The following is a 27,330-nucleotide window of genomic DNA, read 5'->3' on the forward strand; positions in this document are numbered from 1 at the left end:
CTTTATGCAAACATCCCATTTGCAAAAAGGACATTTTCATGAAATAATAATAATACAATACCAATGATACCAAATCTACGTACAAGAAATGTGAGAAAGTTTCCTTATTTATTTTTGATTTTTTTTCATTTGTAAATCTCAAAGTGGTTCCCAAAATATAAAACCAAGAAACAGCAACAGTTTAAACACCCCGATAGCCAGAACCAAAAATAGAGCTCAGTAGCAACAGTCAGGAAATGGACTTTCTCAGGCAAGTGCTGAGATTCCTGTTAGTTTTTCTTTTAAAAGAATGACTAAGAACTTGGATGGGGGAGGAATCTTTTTTCTTTTTTAAAAATTTGGTTGGGAAGAAAAATGTGCTAAATCTGTCCAGTTCTGCATAGCTTTTAAATTAGCTCTCTGGAGCTTATTTGCGGCTCCCAGCCTCTCACTGGTGACAGATAAGCTGTCCATGAAACAGGCTTTGGAATCTCATAAAGTTCATTTCCTTGAGTAAAGCTTAGAACAGCCTCCTTCTCTCTCCCAGCACCTGCTTTTGTGAGTGAGCCGCCTCCATTCCTTTAACCTGAAGCAGTGGTCCATGCATCGTGGGTGGAAAGGTATGTTTTTAATTTGAAGGACCCTCCCTGTTTTGCTTGCATGAAGCGCTCTTTCTTTCCATGTCTTCATTCCACTCAGCATTCCAGTCATTCAGAGACTCATACTGTTTACATGGTCTGATGCCCTGCGGTTATGCTCTACTGTAAAATGAGGGATATTTTGTTTCAGCTTAAATGATCCGTCCTGGGGAATTCCCCTACCTGGATTAATGAGCTTCTGTGAACACCTGGGAAGAATTTGAAACCTGGGCTTGTTAGAACTAGTTAGGGCTCCCTGACGACCGTTCGGAACGGATTGGCACAACAGCTCCAAGCTATATCCTTCACTCTGATCATGGCTTGTCATTGTAGAAGAGAACCTGGATTGTGATTTATCACAAAGGCTGGCTAATTGAACAAACTAGCTGTACAACCTGCGGTCTAATGTTGGTTTGTTGTGAAACTGACTAGAGTTTGTCACAAGCCACAACCTCAGTTTTCCCCACAATGGCCTGATCTGTACAACACAGTAAGCTTTTTTTTTGGGGGGGGGGGGGCTCAGACTTTCCACCTCCAGGGCCCACTTGAGCTGAGAGGTTGTGAAGTTCTGGAAAGCCAGAGTTTGCCCTGGTTGTCAATGGTGAGATGAAATTAGGAGAAACTCAGAAATAAAAATTTAAACCCACTGGTTTATATTGGAGCGGTGGAAATTGGCAAAGGAAAGGCTTTAAAAGGAAAATGAAAACTGACAACTAGATTATACATTATGAAATAAACAAATGAGAAGAATAAGCTTAGTCAAGGATAGTGACTTTTGCTGCCCAGTCAGTTGACCCTCTAATTCCTTTTGGCATGCAAAGTGATGAAGTAGAAAAGGGTGAGTTGACATTATCCTGTTAATCCACAGAAAAGACAGCCCTTTTTTCTGGAGGGGAAACATGTGCCATCAAATTAAGGTCTCTGTTGTTTGTGCCGCCTTTCCATACGTAGCAGAAAAGGTGGTTCATTCACTATTTTACCATGTGAGGGAAACTCCAGTTAGTTGGAAAAGCCAAGAACTAAGATCCCCTCCTAAGAATGATGTTCGATCGAAAATGTAATCTGCAGCATGTTCTTGACACAATAATTCTATATTAGTTGTGGATTTATTCCCCAGTGTTACCACATTTCTGCTTTCTGGAGGGGATGTAGCACATCAAAAGCAGGACAAGAATAAACCAGATTACCTATGGTATAAAATGATTTCAGCAAGAAGTTATGCACTGATTGGAAGCAAAACAGCGTGGCCTTTGGAGGCACAAACAATATTGAAATAGTATTGTGTGTAACTGCCCCAATAGTACCAAGAGCACCAATAACCAATAATGTGCAATGAAAAGGATGTCTGGATGTCTAAACCTCAGTTTGTTCTCATGGGGACATACCATGTTTTCCCATTACATCTGAAGGCCCCTTACTCATAATACAGCTAGCATAACAAGCATGTTCAGACACCAGAAGAATTCAGAATCTTTGCTTTTGATTAACCACCATGTGTCATGTCATTTGGACCAGAAATACAGATTAATTTAATTTAAAAAAGCCAGCTTTCAATACCATGATTTGAAATTGACTTGGTAATGCTAACCACAGTTTGTCAGTCTGGATGCTTTACCAAAAGCAGAAACAGTGTCTTCTGTATATCTCCCAGCTGTGCAGGAAGAGCAGAGTAAGTGTATGAGAGAAGCACACAAGCCCAAAGCCTGCTGTGGCTCATTCCTGCATGACCCCGTAACACAAAACCATGGTTTAGTGTGATGTAAGAATGTGACCATTGTGTCTATGCCACTGATTAAAACTATGCCATCTCAAACTTAGGTAAATTAGTTCCAGAATGCAAATTGTCTGCATTGTTGTATTTGTGAAGAACATTAAGAAAATTTCCTCTGATTGCCTGTGAGGTACTCTATAAAATGATATTTGATGCAAGGGTTCCAGTTTCTCCTTATGAAAGGGAAAGGTCAACCCAAGGGGTCAACTGCAGGGTAGGCTGTCCATTGCTAAATGATTCTGGTGAAGGAGTCCAATGACACTTAGTCCCAACCAGATCAAAGAAAGGAAGAAACCTCGTATTTTCTCTCTTTCTTTCACCTGGAGTCTCAAGATTGCTGCTCCTCCTTTGAGATTATGAGCATCTGAGCATATCTTTGGTTTATGAAGCTTCCTGTTCATTAACAGTTCTTTATTAGTATGCTTTTCAGAAGATTATCCTCGGCTGAATGAAACTCTGTGGCATCCAGCACCCCTACGCTTTCCCCTTGGGCTGCTGCTAAGTCCAGTGGGCTTCAGTGCTATCCTCAAATGCATTGTAAATATCACTGTGGACTTCACGCTTCATTGCTCTAAAGCTTTCCCTTGCCCCAGAGAGTGCAAGCTTGAGAGCTTAGGTCTAAGCATCCAGGTTGACATTCCCAGGGCTGCATTACATCATAACTTTGTTTCTCTCTTTCACCACCCTCCCCTTCCCTCTTATCTCTTGAATTTTCATTAAATAAAAATGTGAAGAGAACATTTATAATCATAACGTCAGCTCAGACCTTACCCACCATACTCAGCTGAGCTTACTCCAAGGTAAGTATGTAAAGAAATGCAGCCTTTGTCATCCATATGGCTAGTCGATGGAAGATGAAATCACTGGGAACTGTTCTCTCATGTTATAGTTCCATTCATTTAAGTCCACACCTACATATGGAGGGAGGATATATATGGAGATCTCTGTTGAGAATGGCTACAACTGTGTCTTTTTTTCTCAGCCTATTTACATGCTTCTGGAAGTAGTCGAAATGTGTGTTATGAGGAGTGCATTATGAGTTGTGGGTGCTGGGCCTCTCTAATCTCTGGATCTAGTAAGTGTTAGAATTTAATCAAGGCTTGGCATACTAAGATGTGTGTCAGACACTGCTAACCCCTAGATCCAGCAAGTGTTTAAAGCTGATTAAGCCAGATGGGTGATGGGCTACTAAAAGGGCTTGTGCTAGATGACAACTCCCTCAACAGATAAAGTCACAGGGTTAATGTTGAGAGTTGAGCTGTTATGTGAGCTAGAAGCTAGAAAAAAAGCAGCAAGCTGGAAAGCCAGAGAGGCAGAATGTGATGTTTGAGGTCTGCTGGAATCCAAGGCTGTGGCTAGGGTAGGACCAAGACCCTTTTGTTCATGCTGTGAGTCCCTCCATCATGGGCTCAGGTTGTATATCTCTGTGTAAATAAACCATATATCCCAAAGAGACACCAAAATCTCTGCTGTACTTCATTCCCCAAAGGAAACACGAACCCTGTGTAAGAACCAGGAAACCCTGGAATCTTGCACTGTTCAGAGATACTGGACCAAACTGCCCCTTGCATTGGTATTGCAGTGTAGAGGATGTGTAGATAAGGAGCATAAGGCTATCAAGGGTTACTAGTCATCATGATAACATGCTGTGTCCAGGAGTTGAGGAACCAACATAGAAGAGGGCCTTCCTGTCTTTTTCTGTGGGCTTGCCAATGTATATGGTTGACCACTGTGAGGAACAGAGTGCTAGACTGGGTTGGTCTTGGCTCTGGATCAGTAGGGCTCTTCGGAGATTTCTTATGTAGCTATGCTTTGCCTTGCAATCAAAAGTGGACGGCTTGTATTGTTTGCAGTGCTTCTACACTAGGTGTTTAGTAGTGTGAAAATGCCATGCTTCAGAATCTGCACAATGCTGCCATCCAGTCATTGTCATCCTGTATTTTCCTTGTAATTCGTCTGTCTTTTCTCATAACACTGAAAGTTCAACTTTTCCCGAAGACTAGCACAATCTCCACAGCTGTTTCTGCATTTAGCACCACTCTTCTAGTCTTTGAAAAAAGTGGCGTTTTGACCTAGGCTGTGACATGTCAGGTAGGAAAACTTATCACAGCTCAGTGCACACTCACTATAATCTTTGCAGTGGACGACTTTTTTTCACCCCATTGACTCTCCTCAGAAAATCTTTTAATTAGTGTTAAAATGCTTTCCTAGCTATCACTTGTTTTCAGTGGAAAGGTGTTATAGTGCTGTAACACTATAATGTTACATTGCTATAATGTTAATTTACACAAAATGATTTGTTATCACCAATAACCACAGCAGGAAGGGTTGTTGTTGTTTTTGTTTAAAAGCAATTTAAAAGAAATGAGTATCTTTTTAAAAAATATTTTTTTAGCAAAAAGAAAGCAGCATACATAAAAAACAAGCAAACATAGGTATACATAAAAAAGAAAAAAGAAAAAAGGTATATTAATCTTACAACAAATATTCATAGATTGATATAGAACTTATACTATATATGAGTATCTTTGCATTTATAGCACTACAATATTAGCACAATAATGACATTTAAAAATAAATGATGAAAAGACTTTCTGAATAGTCACCATTTTAGTAGCACAGTTTGTGACAGTAAACATAAAGTTATTGTTATTACCCTTAAGTCATTAGAACTCTCCCATATGGAAACTGCACTGGTTAACTAACACACACTTTTCTTGTTTTAAAAGGGCTTTCAAGCAAATTGGTCAATTAAAAGCATCTGTCTTTCGTAGGAGACGCTTGTTAATGATACTGGTATTTTGTCTGCTGCATATCTTTTGTAGTTGGTAAAAATTACATTTCCACTTTCCTGGATCCATCTTTAGCTGTTAAAATCTTGCCAACAATGGAAAATAAATTTAGTTCCTATTATGTAAATCCCAGATAGGGTGTTTATGAAGAAGATAATGTTTTCCCATTAGTCTTGGCAAGTGTGATTTGTCACTTTTATCAAGTTCTGTGACAGCATCTTTCCTTATTTAGAAGGATAGAAAATAGTTGCCTTCACTAAAGGGAAAGAGATATAAACTCAAAGCTGCTTGCATCAAACTGTGCCACCTGGCATGTTAAATATTGGGAATAAGTTAGATACTACTTTTAGTTCTTTATGTTTCCTAGGAGCTGAAAAATTAAATCAACGTGGTTTTATATGCACTTTGAGATCCACCTTCATACCCTGTGAAAGTGATGCCTATGTCATATTTTCAATGCACAGATATTCCGTATGTGAGTCTACAGGTAAGCACACCTTTATATATTCTTGGATTCTCTTCCTTTCCACTAAGAGGAGCTCCAGACAAAGATGTCTGTGTGAGAAAAAGATTAACGTGACAATATAGCCTGAATAAGGCAAAGATTCTGTTTTTGCAGCTGAAAGAGGAGGAACATTTCATCAGTCCTGCTTTATGACATGCTAGGTACAGACATCAGATTTCAGATCTTCAGTCAGCATGAGTAAGCAGCAGAATTCCTATAACTCCTTACTCATGAGTCACATTTTTAACTGAGGCCCAAAAGCTGAATCTACAAGAAGTCCAAATAATGACTCTCAAGAAATTGATCTCTTTCCCCCTCTTGGTTCTTTCATTTCATTTATTAACTGATATTCTTTCATTCATAATATTAACTGGTGCTCATCAGATAGAATATTGTCTGTCTCTAAAGTGAACAGCAGTTAGTGGTGGTGGTGCTTTTGCAAGAAACCCTGATATTTCTCTTTCATCCAAATTACTCTAAACATTTTCTGAGAGTTTGTTCTCCTGCTTTTTTTTATTGCTTGCCTATATTTCGAGAAGCACCTACGGTAGACTCATAATCTGGTGAACCGGGTTCGCATCTCCACTCCTCCACATGCAGCTGCTGGGTGACCTTGGGCCAGTCACACTTCTCTGAAGTCTCTCAGCCCCACTCACCTCACAGAGTGTTTGTTGTGGGGGAGGAAGGGAAAGGAGAATGTTAGCTGCTTTGAGACTCCTTCAGGTACTGATAAAGCGGGATAACAAATCCAAACTCTTATTCTTCTTCTAACTGCATAGTTCTTTTAGTGGCCTGAAGACACAGACACATCAACCACCACTGTTTTTTAAATAGGCTTTATAGTTGGTCTGATGTGAAACTTTTCACTTTCCTGGAACTCTCTGAAGGAAGACACGGATTGATTGGGAAAATTAAGGTCATGATTATATCAAAGCTTTACAATGATTTGTAAAGACTACACTGTGTTAGTTAACTTTACTGTCTAGCACCCATCCCACAATGCAGTGGATATTCAGCTAAAGGACAAGCAAGGCCTAATTAAGACACACAGCAGTTCCATTTGTGGGGTGCATTTTGTGGAATGTGGGCCTACCAATCCTAAATATCCAGCCTTATCCTACATGAGGTCACCCATGCAGACAGCAAAGCACAGAGCTGGCATCCATCTCCTTTCCTCTTATGTCCACAAGAAAAGGGCATCTCTGACACCATCCCGAAACAGATGTGGGATGGATGGAGTTATTTATTTCTACAATAGAACATTTACATCTAGTGGAGGCACTTCCTCACAAACCTCCAGCCCCCACTTGTCTGCCATCTTAGTTGCAAGTCAGTGGGTGGTTGTGTCTGTCACTGGGCCTATCCTGGCTCCATCTACTGCTGATCTCTCTGCCTTCTGCCCTACCAATCCCAATGGACACCAGCCACCACTGTTTACATCTCACGTTTCTTCCATTATGGAACCCAAGTCAGAACACATGGGTCTTAGACCTAGGCACAAACTTGCTTCAGCAAGGTAGTGACTTATGAGCTTGCTTTTTTATCATTACCATGCCCAAGCAGAACGTTACGAATAACACTCCATAATAAGACGACTCTTTGGGTTTCCTTTTTTAAAAGTTAGGAATCTGATCTGACGAAAATGAAAATGAAAATGCTAATGCAAATATAGATATGCAAAACAGCATGTATCAGGAAATACAATGCCTTTTCAATTTTGCATGCATTATAATCAATTAGCAATCTTGATGTGAAAAGCAATGGAGACATAGAGTAACTTTAGCTTGCTAACTGAAGTTATCAGTTTGAGAACGTTCCCTTTGCTCGTTGATGAGGGGTTAAATGAGCTGAATGAAAGGGGTAATTTTTCGCTACTTTCTCTGCTTAGTGTAACAGCAGTTATTTGAAGCATGTTTTGCTTATGACAACTGTAAAATCTAAATAATTATCCATAGCAAGGGAGCTTATTTCGAATATCACCAGGCCATGATTTTAAAGATTCACACTTTGCAGCGGTTTTCAAAATATAGATTCTGCAACCATCTAGGGAGAGTGTTGGGTTTTTTGCAAGTGTATTCTGCAACATGCAATTGCCACAATAATAGTGCATTAGTGGTAGATTTATATTGGACCTGCCACACATCACTTCAACTTATTGATTGTTCCGTGATGCTTTCCAAACGTTATCATGTGTTTGCTGCCTGGAGGGACACTCTTGTGCTATACTGCAATAAAAGTGAGACATAAAATAAATCAGAACATTTGTGGTATAAAAAGTTACAGGATTTCAGCAGGAAGCTACGGGACTTGCACTGATTGAAAATGAAGTAATAAGTCCACCCCAAACGTTTTGCAGGTGCAAACAGTAGTGGAAGAAGATCAAGTATAACTGCCCCGATACCATCATCTGCACAAACCATAAAGTGAGCACAATAAAAAAGGATGACTCATACTCTGTCACTGCTGACAATCCATTGGGGAATGCCGGGCTTCTGAGTCAGATGTTGTTTCTAGCCAGAATTGGGCAACAGGACTGCCTTTGTTTGTCTTTGATTTACAGCTTGTGATTTGTCTGGAGGAGGCAGATCACAAACTAGGGTTGAGACAACGTGCATGGTTTGGCTCATAGCAGTGCAGGAGCAAAAGAACTGGAGGAGGAACAAAGCCCCATACATTCGTATGTGAAAACAAGTTTATTGTGTGATTGCTGTGAATCAATTTCTTTTTACTTGCTGTTCACCATCCTAAAGATTCCTGTGACATCCACAGACTTGGCTGCCTCATTGCTCACTCCTGTCTCCAGGTTATTTATTTATGAACACATTAAATAACACCAGGCTAGGAAGAACATAGATTTGCTTACTTCAACCAATGTGAAATGTGTCTGCTTACTCTTCCATAGTGCTTTCTGTTCTCCATACAAGTACTAACCATAAGGGGATCTATCCTCTAAACCCATGGCTGTGAAGTTTGCTCAAGAGCTTTTGTGGAGAGAATTTGTCAATACCTTTTTGGAAGCCCAAGAATATAATGGGAAATGATCTACATGCTTGTTGCAGCTCTCAAATAACTGCAGGAAGTTGTTGAAGCAGGACTTCCTTTTACAGAAGCAATGCTAATCCCTGCTCAGCTCTGCTATATGTTTAATGAGTCTAACTTTAATAATCCTTTTCCCAATTACCTGGGACAGATGTTATACTAATGGATCTTTAATTTCCTGGCTCCCCTCTGGATCCTTTTACAAATGATGTTATGTTTGCTACCTTCCAACCTGCTGGTAAAGAGTCTGATTATGTTGACAAATTGCATATTGTATTACAAAACAACACAATTCTTAAAAAATCTAGTACAGGTTATGGTGCAGGTCACTGAGACCCAGGTGTTTGTTAATTTTTAATTTGTCAGCCCTTTGCTACCTTCGTTAGAGTTTCATCTTCAAGTTTCCTGGCCTGCCACACATGTCAAATCTATGGAACCATCAATTCCTGTTAATATATATATATTTATTTCATTGGACTCAGGGCCATCTTTGGCATATATGGTAGTAACAATACAACCCAAACAAACTTGTAGCTGTCATGAAGTAGTGATCCTGTGAGCAAGTATCACTGGGTGGGGCTCCTCAGGCAGCTGGTAACGATTAGTCCCCAAAGCGGGAGCATGTGATGGCGCTGGCTGGTTGCCAGCATTCCCCAGCCCCTATAAATCTTCAAGTTAGCCTGCTGGGGGAGGGAGAGAACATGCCGTGTTTTATACTTGCTGTTTGGTGTCCTGTAGCTGGTGCCAGAGAAGAAGCCAATAAAGCCTGGTAACCCATTTGGTACCTGCATGTGATTGATTAGTAGCTTGGAGTGAGGACTTGGCAAAGCGACCCCCTCCTTGACAGTAGCTCTTGATCTTTTTGTGTGGCAGTGCCTACACATTGGTAAAAGGTAAAGATAAAGGTACCCCTGACCATAAGGTCCAGTCGTGGATAACTCTGGGGTTGCGGCACTCATCTCGCTGAGGGAGTCGGTGTTTGTCCACAGACAGTTTTTCTGGGTCATGTGGCCAGCATGACTAAGCTGCTTCTGGCGAACCAGAGCAGTGCACGGAAACGCCGTTTACCTTCCCGCCTGAGCGGTACCTATTTATCTATTTGCACTTTTTGACGTGCTTTCGAACTGCTAGGTTGGCAGGAGCTGGGACCAAGCAACGGGAGCTCACCCCGTTGGGGGGATTCAAACCACTGACCTTCCAATCGGCAAGCCCTAGGCTCAGAGGTTTAGACCACAGCGCCACCTGCTGCCTACCTATTACCCATTGTTTCTTGCTTGCTTTGTCTCTTTGCAGCAAGGATATAAACCTAATACCAAACAAAACAAAAAAGCCGACCCAAATAGAAAACACTACTTGTGGCTTCTCTGGTTACCAGAACACATTAAAGGTTGAGGAAATCTGGCCTTCAAGGAAACAGCTCTGAGCATGCTCATGATACAGAGCTGTAGTTCAAGGCTTTCAGGTACCAGTAATCTGGCATAGCGATAGCTGGATAGTCCTTATAACAACAGAAGGAGTGGAAGTCTTCCTAATAGGAGATGAAAAGCCAGCTGTCTAACAGTCAATAATTCTAATATTCAGATGACATTCACATGTTGTTGTTGTTTTTCTCCCCAGAGACAGTAGGTGGGAAAACTTTGATATTCTTTTGTATTAGTATCAGCTGAGTGGCATGGAGATCTGATTGCCCGGAGAACAGAAGATTGCAAAAAATGCCTCCTCTGAGTTGATTTAGAAAAAATGCTTGATATTCTCATTGGGAAGGTTGCGCTCCATTAGCCCCAGGTTATTCCCCAGGTTGCTATATCTGACTATTGTTTTATGGTCTAATTCAATTGAGGTTTAAATAAACACCTACATTTCCCAAAACACATCAATGCACTATCTGAATCAAGAGTAAACATGACCTTAAAATCAGTGGGCTGTATTCAACATAGTTCTAAAGTGGAATGTTCTTCCTTTCTCTCCCCCCTTGTGTACCCCTTAAATGTGGTCTGGGGTTCACCCAGAGCAGATTTGGGGATGGAATAGGCTGCATGTGAGAGAAGTATGGAAAATTCCCTTGTTCTAGTGTTAACCCTTGTACTAGTGCAAACTATTAATTGAATGCCACCCATGATAATTCAACAAATTTCATACATTTAAATATGATTTTCATATTTATTTTCTTTTTTAAAATCAAAATTACCTATATGGGCTTAATAAGAACATTGACTGTTTAGAGGTAATTTTGATTTTTTGATAACTAAATAAATGTGGAAATCATATTTGAATGTGCAAGATCCATGTGATTATAATCATTTCAATCTACACTCTGTAGGCATCAACTGTAAGCCTTTGCCCCCCAGATCCTGTGCCTGGTGTTGGGACATAGCTTGCACCACTCCAGCCATGCTACTGGTTTCCATAATTATTTGGGGGAAACCATGTACTTTAAATGTATGGTGTGTATGTAGTGATTTAATTGGCATGTTAGGATTGTAGCCAACTAAGAATCTAACTCGGAGTTACTGAAATTAATGGGGCTAAGTTAATAATGTCCATTAATTTCAATGAGTCGACTCTGAGTAGTGCTAAAGTTGGAAACAACTCTTAGTTCCTTTTTTCATTATTCCCAAACATTTTAACATAATATCATTGCATTTAAACTCAATATCTTAGGCTAGATTTGTTTGCAAAATGGAGTTAAAAGTAAAATTGGAGATGTGGGAAATCAAATCTACCATTAAAATCAACAGATTGTTGTGTCTGCAGACCTTTGGTATGCAGCTGAATGAATGAATTGACCTTGATATGTAATATGGCAATTTGTTTAGTTCCAAAAATAGGAACTAAATAGGAACACAAATGTAATATTTAGGATGTTGATATATATGCCAACAGCTGTTTTTTTAAAAAGCAAGTTACCATTTTTACTTTTTCATAGCAGACATACTCTTCTTTTTGCTTCTGTGTTAAAGCAAAGCCTTCTGTTGTTTGTGCTACTAAATGTCATGGATTAAAATACTTAAAATGTTTTGCCTGTGTATCCCTAAAACCCAGGAATGTAGCATAGAAATGCTTTCATGATCAGATAACTACCTTCAAAAGGATGAGAGCTGAAACTGCTGGGAATACGCTCTGCTAACATGACTGTCTAATGACCCAATTTCAGCCACTTTGTGACAGGGAATTATTAATGGCCTGGGGATAATTTCCCCCTCAAAGCTCCCCCCCCCCCAATTTTATTTTGCATTCTCCTCCAGTCTATGGTTTGGCTAACTTGCATAACATCTAGTGCTATATCTGTTTATTTATTTATCTGTTACAATTTTTCATACACCTCTCTTCCACCTCCCAACTAGGACTTCCTACCATTTCACTATAATTCCTAAGGGCAGTTACAGCATGTTGTAATGGCTGAGATTGAAGACTGGAGCGGTGACTGGACTTTCGTTCCCTTTCACTTTGAGAACTTAATCCCTCAAATCAATAAAGAGTTATGTAAGATGATTGCATTGCATCACTTATTGCTGATGCCATTCATAGCAGGGTCAACTATTTTAAACACATCCTGGAAAATGTGGCACCATCTAGGCCATGCAGTTGGGATAGCAGCTTGGAAGGGAGTCATGCTTGCACGCCATTTACCAAGACCTGCCCTTCTTTTGTCATCCAACATGCTACACTGATAATGGAGGTACACATCATTGTGTATACACTCTGTGGGGCAGAATAAGAATGTCCCTGAGAAAAAGAGTGGAATTGCGGTTCTGTGAGCTAGGAGGGATGGTAATATAAAGCCATTAGAAAAACAGATGGTGTGTGGAATGTCAGGAAAATATACTCTGGTCAAAGTCCTACTGCATGTGTATCAACAGCTTGAGCGTTTAGTCCCAGTAAGATACTTGGCAATATGCCAGCTGTTTGCTGGGCAATAAAGTTGGGATAGGGATGAAGTATAACCTTTATTCTCCTCAAAGCAGAAGATCAGCACTATCACCAAGTATCTAGCTGGACTTGTGAATGCATGCAAGGTGATGGACCAGTCTGGACTTGCCTGAGTTTGCACATGCAGTTTTTCCTCCAGCTTGGAATACATGTACATAAATCTGCATCCATGCACTTAGTATGCACCTGTTTTGATCATGGTGCGAATGTGTATTCCAATTGCACACATGGGATATTCTCCAACATTTAGACACCCACTTGCAGATGCATTGCAACTGTGTATGAACACCTCAGGCCTCAAGGATGCAGCGGAGCTGCTGGCCTGAGGGGATGACATCTGAAATGGGTGGATCAGAGTTGACAGATTCCTGTCTGTTTAGTTACTAAGGCGAGGAAGAAAACCGAAGACACTCAAGGCATCAACAGGAAATAAAACATTTTTATTGAATATCTGTGTAGTATGTATGTTTTATTTTAACAACACCTGGAAAAACTCTACCGTGGGATTCACTACACAAAAGTGAAACAAAATATAAACCACCTCATCAAAACTGAATGTAAAATACAGCTAAACTTGTCAGCTCGCAGGCTACGAGCCATATGGCAGGATAGAACACCCCAAACGCTTCTACAAGATACAGAGAAAAATCCACACATAGAAACACTCAAGCAGGCAGTAAATATACACAAAGGCAACTAGGATCTTTCTACAGCATCAGATTCTAATACTTTTACACAGCTTTGTCAGAAAGGTACATGTGGCTTCTTTTGAGGATGAAAATGTCATCTTGGTCAAATAGCAGGTCTGCTCTCTGCTGAGAACTATAGTACATTAGCAACCAATTCTGTGGTGACATTCAGTCTGGCAGTGCTGGAAGAAAATGCATTAAGAATACCTTAACACAATGAATCAGTTCTGGCAGCTTGAGCCTGTAAATTTCAAGATGCGCTTTTTGCTTCTTCTTTTTTGTCCCTGCTACAATGAACAACTAAAGGAAGTTACAGTGGAGCTTAAACTCTTTCCTCATAGGCTGCAAAGCCTGTTGAGCTCTTCTCTTTGGTGGGATTTGGTCCTTTTGAAAATGTAAGGTTATAAAAGTATTCCTGTAAGATTTTTTTCCTATATATACATCTTAGCTTATCTGACTCAACTATGTCTTTTTTTCCGTTTCTTATAGAAAATAGAAAGACCTCCAGAGTGATAGATGTTTCCACTCTCATCTGTTGGGAAGCTATGCAGAAAGCAGAACACACTGCCACAAATTCAATTTGTGGCTTGGGAGTTAAAAAAAAACCTCTCCACTTCTTATTGGGTGAGGTGTAGACCTACAGCTCTGAGAAAGGGGTTGTCATTCAAAAATCTGTTGCTTTTTTTTCTTTTTAAAAAAATTATTATTATTTAACTGGATTATCCACTTATTTCTAGGGAAATCCCACTTATTCCACAAAAGGGTGCTATTTTTTTTCTTTTTCCTTTTTTTTTTTGCTACCTCCTTGTGTTTTTGGTGCTGGGTGGTAACTAAAAATAGAACAAGTACTTCAACACGTTATATTCACAGTCTCTTAAATAAGTATGCAAGTAAGAAAGTAACTAAATGGAAGGCGTCTCCATTGAAGAGACCTGAGCTAAAAAAATAGTAATGCCCACGACATGATGAGATGGGATTATCTGAGATGACAACTGTCTTTATCTGTAGGACAACTGTCTTACCATCAAACGGAGGGGAGGGGGGGAGATGCGGAATATTGCACAGTGTCGACAAAATGCTGTGTGGTCCATCTGCTCTGTTTTGATGCCCTTGTCCTATGCATAGCTCTTCAGTTCTGGATTGGTCCATAGGTAGGAGAACTGCTTGTGCTATACACGCCTTCGGCAGTGCAGTAGAAGGGAATGGCAGTATTTTTACAATATCACTACGGAATAAATTGATTGCTATCCACTGAGAAAAACTACAGTTTCTAAGCACACACGGCAGTCACAGTGATACACAGAGCTGTCTTTTAAGACGCTTAAATGGAATGACTAATAGCTTCATAATAGTGCCATTTACTACATAGTAACATTGAAAACATTTAAAAACTCCTCCTGAAACGAGCAACTAGTGTACATAAGAGGTTGCTTCAGTTTGCTAGAACTTGTTCTTTGTTTTGTTTCACTTTTTTTTAAAGGACAAATTAAAACTTATTAAGTATAAATAGTATATAAAAGGTCACTAGCTGTTAATCTTTTGGCTTGCTTTGAAGTGCATTCAGAAATATGGCTAATTTTTTTTTTGTCCTCTTTTGATGGGATTTTACAATACTGTCTCGTCACCATGAAACTACTTTTGTATAATAAACACACACGGCGGTGATTTTTTTTTGTTTTGTTTTAAAAAATATTCTGCATTCCTTTCTCATCTGGCTTAGTATAATAAAATATTTTGTTACAAAGTCTAATGTGCAAACTCATTAGGATTAGAGAATGTGAGATCACAAATGGGATTCACAGTATGCAAATTTTGTATAAAGGTGATAAACGGAGAGCGATTGGGTTTTAGGTATGTGTTTTGCCATGGTCAGTTGTAGGGGTTTGTTACTATTGCATCCTTCCTCCCTTTGATTTACCCACCCCCAATTTATATATTCCTATATGTTGTAATTAATGCTCCCACCCTCAAAGGAATTGTACCTTCAATTTCTAAGTCTAAAGCCATGATTTCAGTTTGTTTTTATATATATATACACAGGAAAAAATGATATATCAGCTTCTGGCTACGCTTCCTTGAGGTCAGCTTTGGAGCTGCTCAGATCATGCTAAGTTGCCCACGAGAGAAGACCACCAATGGGAATTAACCCCTCCAAGGAGTGTCATGTGAGCGTACGTCGATATTTGAACGATTCGGTTGAAAGCTCAGATTTAAGTTGTCCTTTAAGATGTCAGTGTAACACTACTAGTGCCTTAACAAGTTGGAATTTTTGCTGGAATGCAGACGATACGATAGTTAGTTACCCTATAATATATTATCAGCTCTCCTATATCTCAGTCAATTTACATAATTTAAAATAGAACATCTTATTAAAAACATCTAGATATACACAGATTAGGAAACGCTTACAACATACAAATAAACGGACTAGAAATAAATTATTATTATTTTTTTAGCATACTGGTATGTACAACTGTGATACAATAAATAATTTCCGTCATGCTCTATCTACACATATTGCTTAAAAGAAGAGTCGATCGGAGGGCAGTGGTGAGATGGGAGGGCTGTGTAGGGCTTTCTACATTTAAAGTTGTGCAAATTAAAAACAAGATTTGAAGTACCACTGATCTGTGTTAGGGATGCATGGCTGGAAAGAAAAGGACCCATATTACTGAGGTATTTACAGATACTGGCTAAAGAGCACTATATGGGCAAATGCAGAAAGGCTTCTTTTCTCGTTTCCTTTTTGTCTTCCTACTTCTTGACTGCAAGCATGGCGTCTACCTCCTCCTCTGGCTGTAAGGTGTGCCACTGTGCAATGGGTCGCCTCGGGTTGGCCAACATGTCTGACCAATGTCGCAGCTCCGCCCCGGTGCTGTTGTAGCCCACAAAGACTTTGCCAATGGCATCGTTCTTGCCAATCTTGTCATAGTCCAAAACAGTCACAACAACTTGCACTTTCTAAAACAGGATGAGAAAGAGAAAAGTCAGGAATGAGGAAGGCAAACTGGACCGCAAAAAAATGGGTATACCTTGTCACAAGAAAGCTCGATGGAAAAGGTGGGTGGCAGAAGATGGAGAGTTACGTGCCTTATTTACATTAACAACCAAACTTTTTAAAAGCCTAGGGCCAATTGATGTGACTGCTCTTTTATTCATAGGGCACTTCAATTAATTATTGCTATTGTTACGGATGCTGTTAAATACCACATTAAGGTTTTAAAATGCTGTGGTGAACTTCCTGCCCTCTAGATCCTGATTTGATTGCAAGTGTTTGGTCGCTTTGGTCACTTGGTAAGGGTAAACTCAATTTTAAGTTCTGCTCTATGCCCTCATATTTCAAATTTAATCATTATGCCAAATTTACTTTCATGTAGTCTACCAATGACAGCACTTCCCATGGCCCTGACTGTGCTACAGATGAGTGTGTTTGGTTCCCTGTGCAGAATCCATCTCTTCCAAGAGACTCCTAAGCATCAACAAATCTGTTTCCCCATCACTATGTATTCTGTTCTGAATTCACTGCTGCTGAATATTATAAAATGCCCGCTACCTATTTTTTGCTGAAGAATTGACACTTCCTAAGTACTGTATATTTTATCATTCCCCTCTTGAAGCAGTCACACTCATTTCATGCCGTGCAGGATTCATGCGTAGGTGCTAATGAAGGCATGCACACTTGATAATTAGCAAGGTTCCTGTTAAATATGTATGAGGGCTGAGGGATGGAGTTTCAAGGCGAGGAAGAAACTGATGTCTGACATTACCTGGATTTGCTCAAATGGTACTTCAAAGCTGAAAGACTCATTGTAATAGGGATTCAGAGTGTTCTTTTTAATTGTTGTCTTCTTCTTCTTCAGCCGCTTTCCATTCTGCATCAGATGAATTTTCACATAGGGATCTGAGCAATGACAAGAAAAACAAGGCTGTTAGGAAATGGTGCCCTGGTTAATATAGTGTGTCCTCTAATGAGGATAATCCTTGAGTCAAAAGAGGAAGGAGGGGGAAAAGAGGCAGGAGACTCACAGAATGTTTCTCAAGCAAATCCATATTTATAGAAGATAAATTGTCAAGTAAATGTTCCAATAATGCAACTTTGCCAAAAGATCAGCATCCTGCAAAGTCAGGATTGTGCAAACAGTCAGAGAAGCTCCTTGTGTTAATTTGCCTCTGCATGGAAATATTTGCCTGTAGGTAGGCTGCTGAGGTGTCACTGCTTGACAGGAACACTACAAGGGCAAAATTTCTTTCCTAAATATGTGGATAACTGACCTTCCCCTATTAGTGACTGCTGCCCTACAAACGTGCAAGGCTCCAGAAAAGAGTAAGTTCAGAAGCAGTGAGGGTTACTCTTCTCTCACCTGTTCCTATTAGAGATGGACTCAAAGAAGTCCATTGCGAAAGCCAGACAACACATTCAGATGAACACATTGCCCCCCCCCATCTTTATTCACTTGTAGCACAGGAAAACAAAGTAGTTAAATAGAATTGCATCATTCACTGCAAGAGGTGGTGATGGTTTCTGGTTTAAATGGCTTTCCAAAAGGAAAAGAGAGATTCACATGGACAGACATTAACCATGATACATATAATGGCTACAAATGGCGCTTCCCTGCTCCTGGGTGGTGGTAGTCTCATTACCCAAGGCAAGATGCAAGGGGCTGACAAATTACATATGTTGAGCTATGGTTGGACAGACAAAGTGTTGGACTAAAGGCACCTTCATCTGATTCAGCAAGCCAATTCCACTTTTACTACATTCTGATTATAGAGAGGTTTGGATGCCTTTCCTTTCATGCATTAAAATAATGTTTGTGGGGAGCGCACCACTGAATGGGCTAGCCCTGCTTCCTGATTGGACCCTGATTGGACCATGGTCTCCCCCCCCCCGCATGGTAGAGATCTATGAGTGTACATTAGGCCTATTGAAATTAATAGATTTGGCTACATTTCCTGGAGGGATTTCTGTTTGTGCCTAGCCCTGCTAATTTTGTACTTCTTTGTATATAACTTAATAGGTCAACTCTGAGTAAGAAATAGTTGAATACTGGTGTGGGGAGGAAATGAAATTGACACAAGGTGCAGCAAGAAGAGAGGAGGTATCTCAGATTCTCCAACGCCCCTGGCCCCCTCAGCTTCTAAAGTGGACCTTGGATTCCTCTGAACACTCCTTTATGCCTTACTGCAGCCAAGAGTCTTCTATGGCTCTAGGCAGCTGGGCAACGATGTAGCTGTCCATGGCCTTCTCTGGTTCATGCCCTTTAGAGGGCTCTGGGTCTACAGTGTACTGTTCCTCCAACAAATGTGGGCTGGCACTATCAGTACACTGTGAGTGTGCAGTTGACTCCTACCCCATCATACAATCATTTTCAGTGGCTTCTTCCTGAACATCCAGTTTTGCTCTGAATTGGAAGAGTGTTTGTGTTATTGTGTAGATGTATCTTGAAATATTAAGCCACAGGGTGAGCATTGAGCCACAATTCACAGGACTTTGCTCTATAGACCTGATGGCTGCACAGCACTCTTGGTTTGTGTTGCATTTCCTTAAAAGAAATGACATACAACCAGATGCCTTCATCTGCCCCAGCCACAACAATAGACGTCCCTCCCATATTGGTCTCTACAGCCATGGCAGGAGTTGGAACCTTCCAACAGTTTGACTCAAGCCCCAAAGGCGGACTCCTCCATTGGTCTCCTGAGACAGACGGATGCTAGCTACAACTACATAACAGAACAATTTTGTAAGGGAAAGGAAACAGCGGAAGAGAAGTCAGCTAAATGCTTTCTAGTCTCAGCTGCTTATATACCTGAGAATAAATGAATCAGGCTAGTATTAGAAGGTAGACTGTGAAGATGTAAAACCTTGCTTGGTCTTTTCTCAACATAGATTCCCCCACCCACACTATGACCTGAGCACCACAGCTTTGAATGACTGGTTTAAAAATGAACGACACGTTTAAATGTGTTCAGCTTAAACCTGTGAAGACAAAAAACTACACTGTTCCATTTCTCTAAAGCTCCACTGTCAGTATATCACAAGTAGTTTTAGTTTTAATTTATTAAAGCCCGTGACATTCAAGAGGTAGAGGTGGAGAAGAGTTTGAGGAGGAGGAGGAAACAACTGTTGTGGGTATCAAGCAGTTAACACTCCGTGTTAAGTGGAAATGCTAACTCAGTATCATGTGATGAGTCAGCGTCACGAGACATGGAGCATTGGCGAATTGGTCTATAGCCAGCTAGTGTAAAGAGGTATGGTTGACTTTCCCACACTGGCTTCTCCCCTGTATGTAATCCCACCTCTGTATGCTGATTGTTGGATGTAAGAAGACTGCTTTAGGATGATGCAAGACTGCAGCTTCAATAAAGCCCTGCTGAGAGGACAGTGTGAAGTCAGGCGGGTGGGGTGGAGGTGGCGGTTGGCACTGTCCTTCTATGGAAAGGGTTAAGTTGATTTTTCAGTTTCCCTGATTAATATTCACTGCACGGAAATTCAAAAGCTGAAAAATGTACAATTTATATTGTGCATTACTGATTTTACAAGAACGTCTCGAGGGAGGCTAATAAAGAAGCTTTTAAAAGCAGCAGGGTACTCAAGTTGACATGCTTTGTTTTGTCAAAGTTTAGAGGCAAAGATATCAGCCATTATTTAGAGGCAAACAAAAGATTCGAGTCTCATATGAAATGAAAGTTGAGGTAATGTCAAATTGCCAGTAAATACAGTGATTTTGATCTTAGAAACACTGCTGCACGTCTTCTAAAGACAGCTCCAATACCCACAGCAAGAGTCTTGAGAAGGAATATTTAATCTCGTAGATAATAAAGAAAAAATTGTACATATGACATTCAAGAGACAAACCAGGTTTATCCTAGACAATACGCCATGGTTAAATGAGTCACCTATATCAGCAGCATCAAATATACAGGGACAAGATAGAATCTGTGGAGTGCAGCACAATGAAAATGAAATATTCCTTTAACAAAAGCTGGAACTATGGAGCCCCTGATTGACAGTGGTTTTTAAGGTGAAACCTAAGTTGTAGGTGATCAGTACTTAATGAAGCCTTTGCAGAAATAGCAAAATTTAGAATTCATGAATTTTCACTTGGATTGAATGCCTAGAATGGAAAAAGTTGGCTAGGGTGGGACAAGATTACTACATCTGAATATTTCCTGAACACAAATATAAAGATGACAGCCTTTAATAAATGCCTGCAACTCCCATGAACTGAGGTATCTATAGTCAAGGTATATAGCGCTTCCAGGCTGTCACATTTAGGGGTGAAATTCAATTACATCCTGGCAAACTGAGTCTGCTCAAATTAAAGAAGATCTGGAATTACATTATCATTATTTTATTTCTTATTTATTACATTTATATCCTGCCTTTCCTCCAATGAACTCAAGGTGGCAGACATAGTTCTCCTTTATCCTCCTTTATCATTTATCCTCACAACAACCCTGTGAGGTAGGTTAGGCTAAGAGACAGTGACTGGCCCAAGGTCACCCTTGATGGCCGAATGTCTTAGTCCAGAAGTTCCCCAAAAGATTGGGGTTTGGGGTTTTTTTGTCCTAAGCAAAGCAATAGGGAAATGCATTGGTAAGTGTGGGATAATGCTTGATGGAGCATTGTCTAATCTCCACACCACCAAAACAGGAGAAATGCTCATTAAAGAGGTTGCCTGGGCATGGCCACAGTCAGCTCTAGATCATTATTTTGTGAGTTGGAAGTGGGCGGGTTGGTCTTCACCTATTAATGAACCTTCCACATCAACGTTAACTTGTTTGCTTTGGGCAACGCAGCTCAGGACTGCCTCTTAGCACTGCCTTGTTCTAATGCCTGATTAGTAGTTGCAGCACAATCCTAGGCATACTTATTAAGTGATGGCACCAAAGTTCTTAAGCATCCCGTTTCATAATACAAATCTGAAATGGTCATAAAGTTATATTCTGAAAACACAACCCTTCCTTCCAGGAATCTTCTCTGGGTCAGATAAACATAGATAAGTTCATTAAGTTTGTAGATAAACATAATGGGGGCAGGAATCAGGCTCCCATTTCAATAGTGAGGCAATGAAGGGGTCACTGAATCAGGGCATATATTTTGAGAAAAACAAGAGGCAAGGAAGAGGGAGCCGGCCGGCCGCACCAAAATTAAATGGCCCATGGCCACACCCACTCTAGCGACAGATTGGCTGGGGCTGTCCACAGCACAGATGATGCGACCGGCTGTGACGCGTGCGGGCGGGGGGGGGGGAGGAGCAGTGTACCTCCCCCTATGCCGGAAAACTGTTGAGGCTTGGCTGACTGGCTGCAACGCCATACACCAGATAAAAGGTGAACGGACTTTTCCCTCAATCATGCCAGTAGAGGAAAATGGCACAGAGTTGTCTACCATTGCTCCTCAAAGGACTATACAGCCAGTCAGGGCTTTCTGGGTAACAGACAGTTGGCAAATGATCGTGTCCACTGTACAGCAAAGCCATTATGTGTTGTGTTAGGACATTTCCACTAATGGTTTGATACCAACAGCATCTGTCATGCTTTTCCTTTTCTGCAGGAAGCCAGACATTGGACAGAGATGTGGTTGTGGAATTGCTGGCATCATGGCTCCCCACAGGGCGAAATGTTGTAGGAAGCTCTTTCATATTTACTTGCTTTCAGATCTGTCTGAGAGTGTGTTTTCCTTCTTCATTTCTTTCTCCCACAGATTTCAAAACAGACTTACTTCAGGGCTAGCAAACCTCTCTCCTGTGAGAGGATGACTCAGTGTGCTGTTCATGGCTTTCAAGCCATGGATAATTTGCCTTTAACGTTTTCCCTCCTGTGTGTTTTCATGTGTGGGAAGGGATAATTAAGGCCTCGGAAATAACCTCTAATGAGTTTATAGCGATCACATGCGTGGGTTGTCTGAATCAATATTCGTTTGCACAAGGAAACCCTCAGAATGGGAAGGAAAACTGGGGGCAGAGGGGGACTGAACTCTCTGGGGAAGCACAGCAGCAATGGAAGGCAACTTTTCAGAGAAACCGTGCAGGAGCCAGAGTACTTCCAGATTGCATAAGTGTTATTGTCTGCTTGTACTGAATCACAGCATTGTATGCTTTGCTTTCTGTGACAAAATGAACATGCGGATGGCAAAGTGTTGCACCTGTAATGGCTGATGGTGTCTTAGGGATAAATACATAACCCTCCAACATTTCTCCAGTGAAAATAGGGACGTCCCATTCCATAATGGTAATTTTACTATTTATACCCCACACATCTTATTGGGTTCCCCCAACCACTCTGGACAGCTTCCAACATATATAAAAACATAATAAAACAATAAACATTTTTTAAAAAACCCTTCCTTATACAGGATTGCCTTCAGACGGCTCAGGAGTCGGATAACTCCATACCCTCCAACATTTCTCTGATGAAAATAGGGACGTTCCAGGATCAAATCATAACCTGGGACAAAACCTTCTCTAAATCAGGGACATTCCTGGAAAATAGGGACATGTGGAGGGTCTGTAAATACATACTAGCATTCTATCTAGAAATGTATTTATTGGCCTAATCACACACACACAGCCTTTTGGTGACTAAAGCTATGACAAAAAGGAGCAAAACTATGGAATGAGGTATATTCTTCCTTCCATAAGCAGGGTGGGCTGGCTACTAAACTGCCTGCAAAGCTCTGATCCCTGATTCATTTCCTATTTGGAGAGCCACTTCAGACATTATGGGATGTATTAAGACGGTGAGGGGAACGCATGACATTAGGTAATTCACTGGGAAAGTTGGGGGAGTAGAAGGCCAAGCATATTTCTTTGTGCTTCCAGCATAATGTCTGATGAAGACACCAAGCACATTTCTTCTGTGGTGAGATGCATAAACTTACCATATACACATATAAGACATTTACACTAACTCTGTGAAGGAGCAACACCATGGCAGATGTTACACTGAAAGCACAAGTACAGGTTTTTATGCTTTCTGTCCACCAAGGCTTGTAATGCATTGTAAACCATCCAAGGTCTGCCCCTGCATTTGTTTAAAACTCCATATACTTTGTACCTGAGGAGAATTTGTCTGCCTAACATACAAGGGCACATCTCTCGCTTTCCCTGCCTCCCACTCAGCATCCTTTTGCACACACGATATTCCATCTAGAAGAGCTAACACACCTGGATTGTGAAGCTGGAACAGTGTCAGGAAAAACAGTGTTATAAAATTGACAAAGAGTCAATGATCTTCCCTTTGGAGAATTTCAGTCTGGGATTGTTAACCGCAGACTGTCAAAACAGAATGGTTCATAATGGCCTAAGGCTTATTCTAATAGTTCTATCCACAGGATTCCACCACTTATAATATTTCATTACACAAGCAGAACAATACAAGTATGGCAGTGCAAATGGGTGAAGCTGTTTAAAAGGAAAGCAGCAGGCAATCTCCTCTTATTTCTCCCCTTTCCATCAAATGCATCACAAAAATAAAAGATTGGTCTCCTGAGAATCTTGCCAGCCCACCATAAACTACCTACACTTAGCAAAATAAATTTTAAGTGAAATAGATTGGAATAAAGCCATAAGCAATTGAGAAACCTTCATGCTTTAATCCAGAGACAACACTTCAAGTATAAAAGGAAAGCAGCCCAATTGCTATGAAAATGTGGTTATAATAAAATTCTGCAGTTTAAAGCAATAAACCTGTCTCCACTCATCAACCAGGAAACAGGCCCCAGTGTTCAAAATTGACATGGCTGCTTGTCAGTCATGCCTTGAAAGTAGACAGAAAGGGAGAAAAGGCAGGAGTGGGCGAGAAACATTTCACTTTCCAAACTCCAGTGTGTAGATTGAACTAAATGTGGATTTTTAAAAGCACTTATATGCAGGATACTAATGAAGGTACAGTGCATTAATAATGCTTCAAACAACCATACAAAATAATCTATGTCCTAAATAAATGACTTGGATCCTAACTTTGCTTGTGTGGATGGAAGAGATCATGTTCATTGAACAGAGCTTTCACGACTTGCCAATCCTTCTGCAGTTCCCCCATCCCAAAATATTCTCCTAGGGCCTAGTGACACTTGTAAGTGGTGTGGGATATTGTACACAAACATATAAAGTGGAACCTTGGTTCACAAATGCCTTGGTACTCGAACATTTCGGATCCCGAATGCCAAATACCCGGAAGTAAGTGTTCCAGTTTTCAAACGTTTTTCGGAAGCTGAATGTCCGATGTGGCTGTCGGCTATTGTTTCAGGGGCACCTGCACCAATTGGAAGCCATGCCTTGGTTTTCAAACGTTTTGGAAGTCGAATGGACTTCCGGAATGGATTACATTCGAGACCCAAGGTACCACTGTATAGACAGATATATTTTAAGCTAAAGGAATCTTGGCATTTTCAAATTCAGTTCAAATGAGAATTCAGGCAGTGTTGAAGTAGAACGTAAAAGTGAACACAAATATGTATATGACATACACACCAATATATTAATACTGGTGTTCACATGTGTCTTGAAGTTTCAACACTGCCTGAATTTTAATTTGAACCGAATTTGAAAATATGTAATTGAAACCACCACATAAATATTAGTGTCAGTACAAGACTGGAGGTTTATGCAGTGGCCCAATCTTCAACTTACCACTCATTTCACCGGCAGCTGAATAACACCCAAATGGTGAGGACACAATCTTTTAGCGCACTGACTCTGCACTCACTTTGCACTCAGATGTTGTTTGAGCATAAAGAAAGCACTCCCATAAGGGCACTTGCTCTTCTCTGTCTCATCCATGCACCCACTCGCTTGCATTGGTGGTAACATGCCGAATCTGTGCAAGGATGCCTATGGCTAGCAATGAGCCCAGTGGTGGATGGGAGACGAGAATGAGTGAGTTTCAAATGCAATGGATACATAGCCTTAGTATCCATCCAGGGATCTGTGCTAACACCTCAACAAGGCTCATATATTGCTTACAATTCAGAGCTGCAACCTAGTTTTGGTTGCTAGCACAGAATCTCTGGTGAGAAAATGGTCCTGTGAACATGTCGGTGCTCTGGCCACTCTCAGTGGAATATCTGGCTGACTGGGAAAAGGTCATTCTTAAAGAGTAAGGGACACGATTCATTTAGTACAAACAAGCATTCCTATGACTCGCTCCAGACAAAAATAAGAAAGAGTATAACAACAACAACAACAACAATTTATTATTTATACCCTGCCCATCTGGCTGGGTGGCTTCCAACAAAATATTAAAATACAGTAATGCATCAAACATTAAAAGCTTCCCTAAACACCTTAAAGAAGAAGAAGAGTTTGGACTTGATATCCCGCTTTTTCACTACCCTAAGGAGTCTCAAAGCGGCTAACAATCTCCTTTCCTTTCCTCCCCCACAACAAACACTCTGTGAGGCTGAGAGACTTCAGAGAAGTGTGACTGGCCCAAGGTCACCCAGCAGCTGCATGTGGAGCAGCACAGACGCGAACCTGGTTCACCAGATTACAAGTCTACCGCTCTTAACCACTACACCACACTTGTTAAAGACTAACAAATGTGTATTACATATGATCCTCGGTGGGTATGTGTGTATGCAGGTGCGTATGCACATAAAGACACGGGCACTGAGAAACAAACTGTAAACAGTGAAGTCAGAAGGAAATGAAGTGTAAATAATAATAATAATAATAATAATAATAATAATAATACTGTCAGTGACCACTATGTAAAAGCTTAAATGTCATCCATGAAAGCTTCGGACATAATACATTTGTTAGTCTTTAAGGTGCCATGAAAGTATTTCTTTTATTTTCTGAAATAGGCTAACACAGGTACCCCTCTGGAAATTGTTGCAAACAATAAGAGGTAATATTTTTACCCAATCGTCCTCTGCTGAGGCAGGAACTGGTGGGATTTGAGAATTATATACAATATAAATATTCAAAACGCAGACAAGGAATTAAACATTCCATGCATGTAATTTTGAAATGACACAGATTCCAACCACAAAGGACAAACCATCTGTAATATTGTTCAAATTTCCATAGCCATTCTTGTATTGACAAGGTTACTGTTTTATTGACAAGGTTTTTAAGCTTCGGTAAACATGCAGCTCTTTGATGTCTGACAATGTGGTCAAAAGTATCAAATCAAAGACATTTCTCTGCAGAAAGAATATAAAATACAGGCATAGCATTTCTTCCTGAAGCATCTGTGACTGAAGAAATTCAGAGTTTCATCCAGCTCAGTTATGAATTTCTCAGCAAGCAATGCCACATTTTAGGTTAAGAGCAGTATAAGAGATTATTCAGAAAGATGTGCATCTCCTTTTCGATCTCAGACATATACACAACATTTGCATGAAGTGAGGTCAGGGCTATTGTTTTCCTTAAAGTTGTGCTTCTCTCTCCCCCCTCCCCTGCCAAGCCAATTAAATGAGTTTCTAACCCAGAGCTTTCCAAACTGTGTGTTGTGACATGTTAGTGTGTCGGCTGCAGTGTGTAGGTGTGTTGCATGAATGCTCCCAGCACCCCTTCCAGGGCTGGAAAGGGGTTAGTTTAACCTCTGGTTTGCTAGTAAAACTGAATTACTGTGTCATGAAATGATGCATGTCGAAAAAGTGTTTCACTGACATGAAAAGTTTGGAAAGCTCTGTTCCAACCAGTAAGGCAATGCAGTTGTGCAAAACAGCTAACTCCAATTGCTCAGGCATACTGCTAATGCCCTTACAGCTTCCTAACTCAGCATCTATATATGAAGCAACTCATTGTTCTGTTTGGAAAGCAGGAGGCTGCGAAAAGCTATGCAATTCTGTGAACAGGACAGGCTTATTGATGACCTCAAAAAGATACACACAGCTCTTGACATTTGCTAGGAAGATGGAAAATCCATTATGCCTCAGCACTCTGGTCCGCTTAGTAATTCACAGGCAAGTGCAAGACAAGTTTCCTGCCTCCTACACAGAATGGATGCAGAGGGATTATCTATAGGTGAGTATTCA

The 27,330-nt window shown here is 40.6% G+C and overlaps 1 protein-coding gene and 1 long non-coding RNA gene across 5 annotated transcripts in view; one reads left to right on the forward strand and one right to left on the reverse strand.

Moving 5' to 3' along the window:
* The first annotated feature begins 313 nt into the window (after positions 1–313).
* Positions 314–9,634, forward strand: LOC308457484. Its single transcript, XR_013976945.1, has 3 exons — positions 314–599; positions 5,548–5,667; positions 8,042–9,634. It is a non-coding gene; the product is annotated as an uncharacterized lncRNA (long non-coding RNA).
* Positions 9,635–13,073: 3,439 nt separating this feature from the next.
* SYT1 (synaptotagmin 1) overlaps positions 13,074–27,330 on the reverse strand; it is a 343,326-nt gene continuing 329,069 nt past the window's right edge. For all 4 annotated transcript variants that reach the window (XM_080971338.1, XM_080971335.1, XM_080971337.1 and 1 more), the window contains exons 9-10: positions 17,111–17,244; positions 13,074–16,304 (exon numbers count right to left, since the gene is read on the reverse strand). In XM_080971338.1, coding sequence (XP_080827464.1) covers positions 16,098–16,304; positions 17,111–17,244 — 341 coding nt within the window. In that variant the 3' untranslated portion in view covers positions 13,074–16,097. The remainder of the gene's footprint in view (positions 16,305–17,110; positions 17,245–27,330) is intronic.

The sequence above is a fragment of the Podarcis pityusensis genome (assembly GCF_964106645.2).
Source record: "Podarcis pityusensis genome assembly, chromosome: 10".
Classification (NCBI taxonomy): Eukaryota; Metazoa; Chordata; class Lepidosauria; order Squamata; family Lacertidae; genus Podarcis; species Podarcis pityusensis.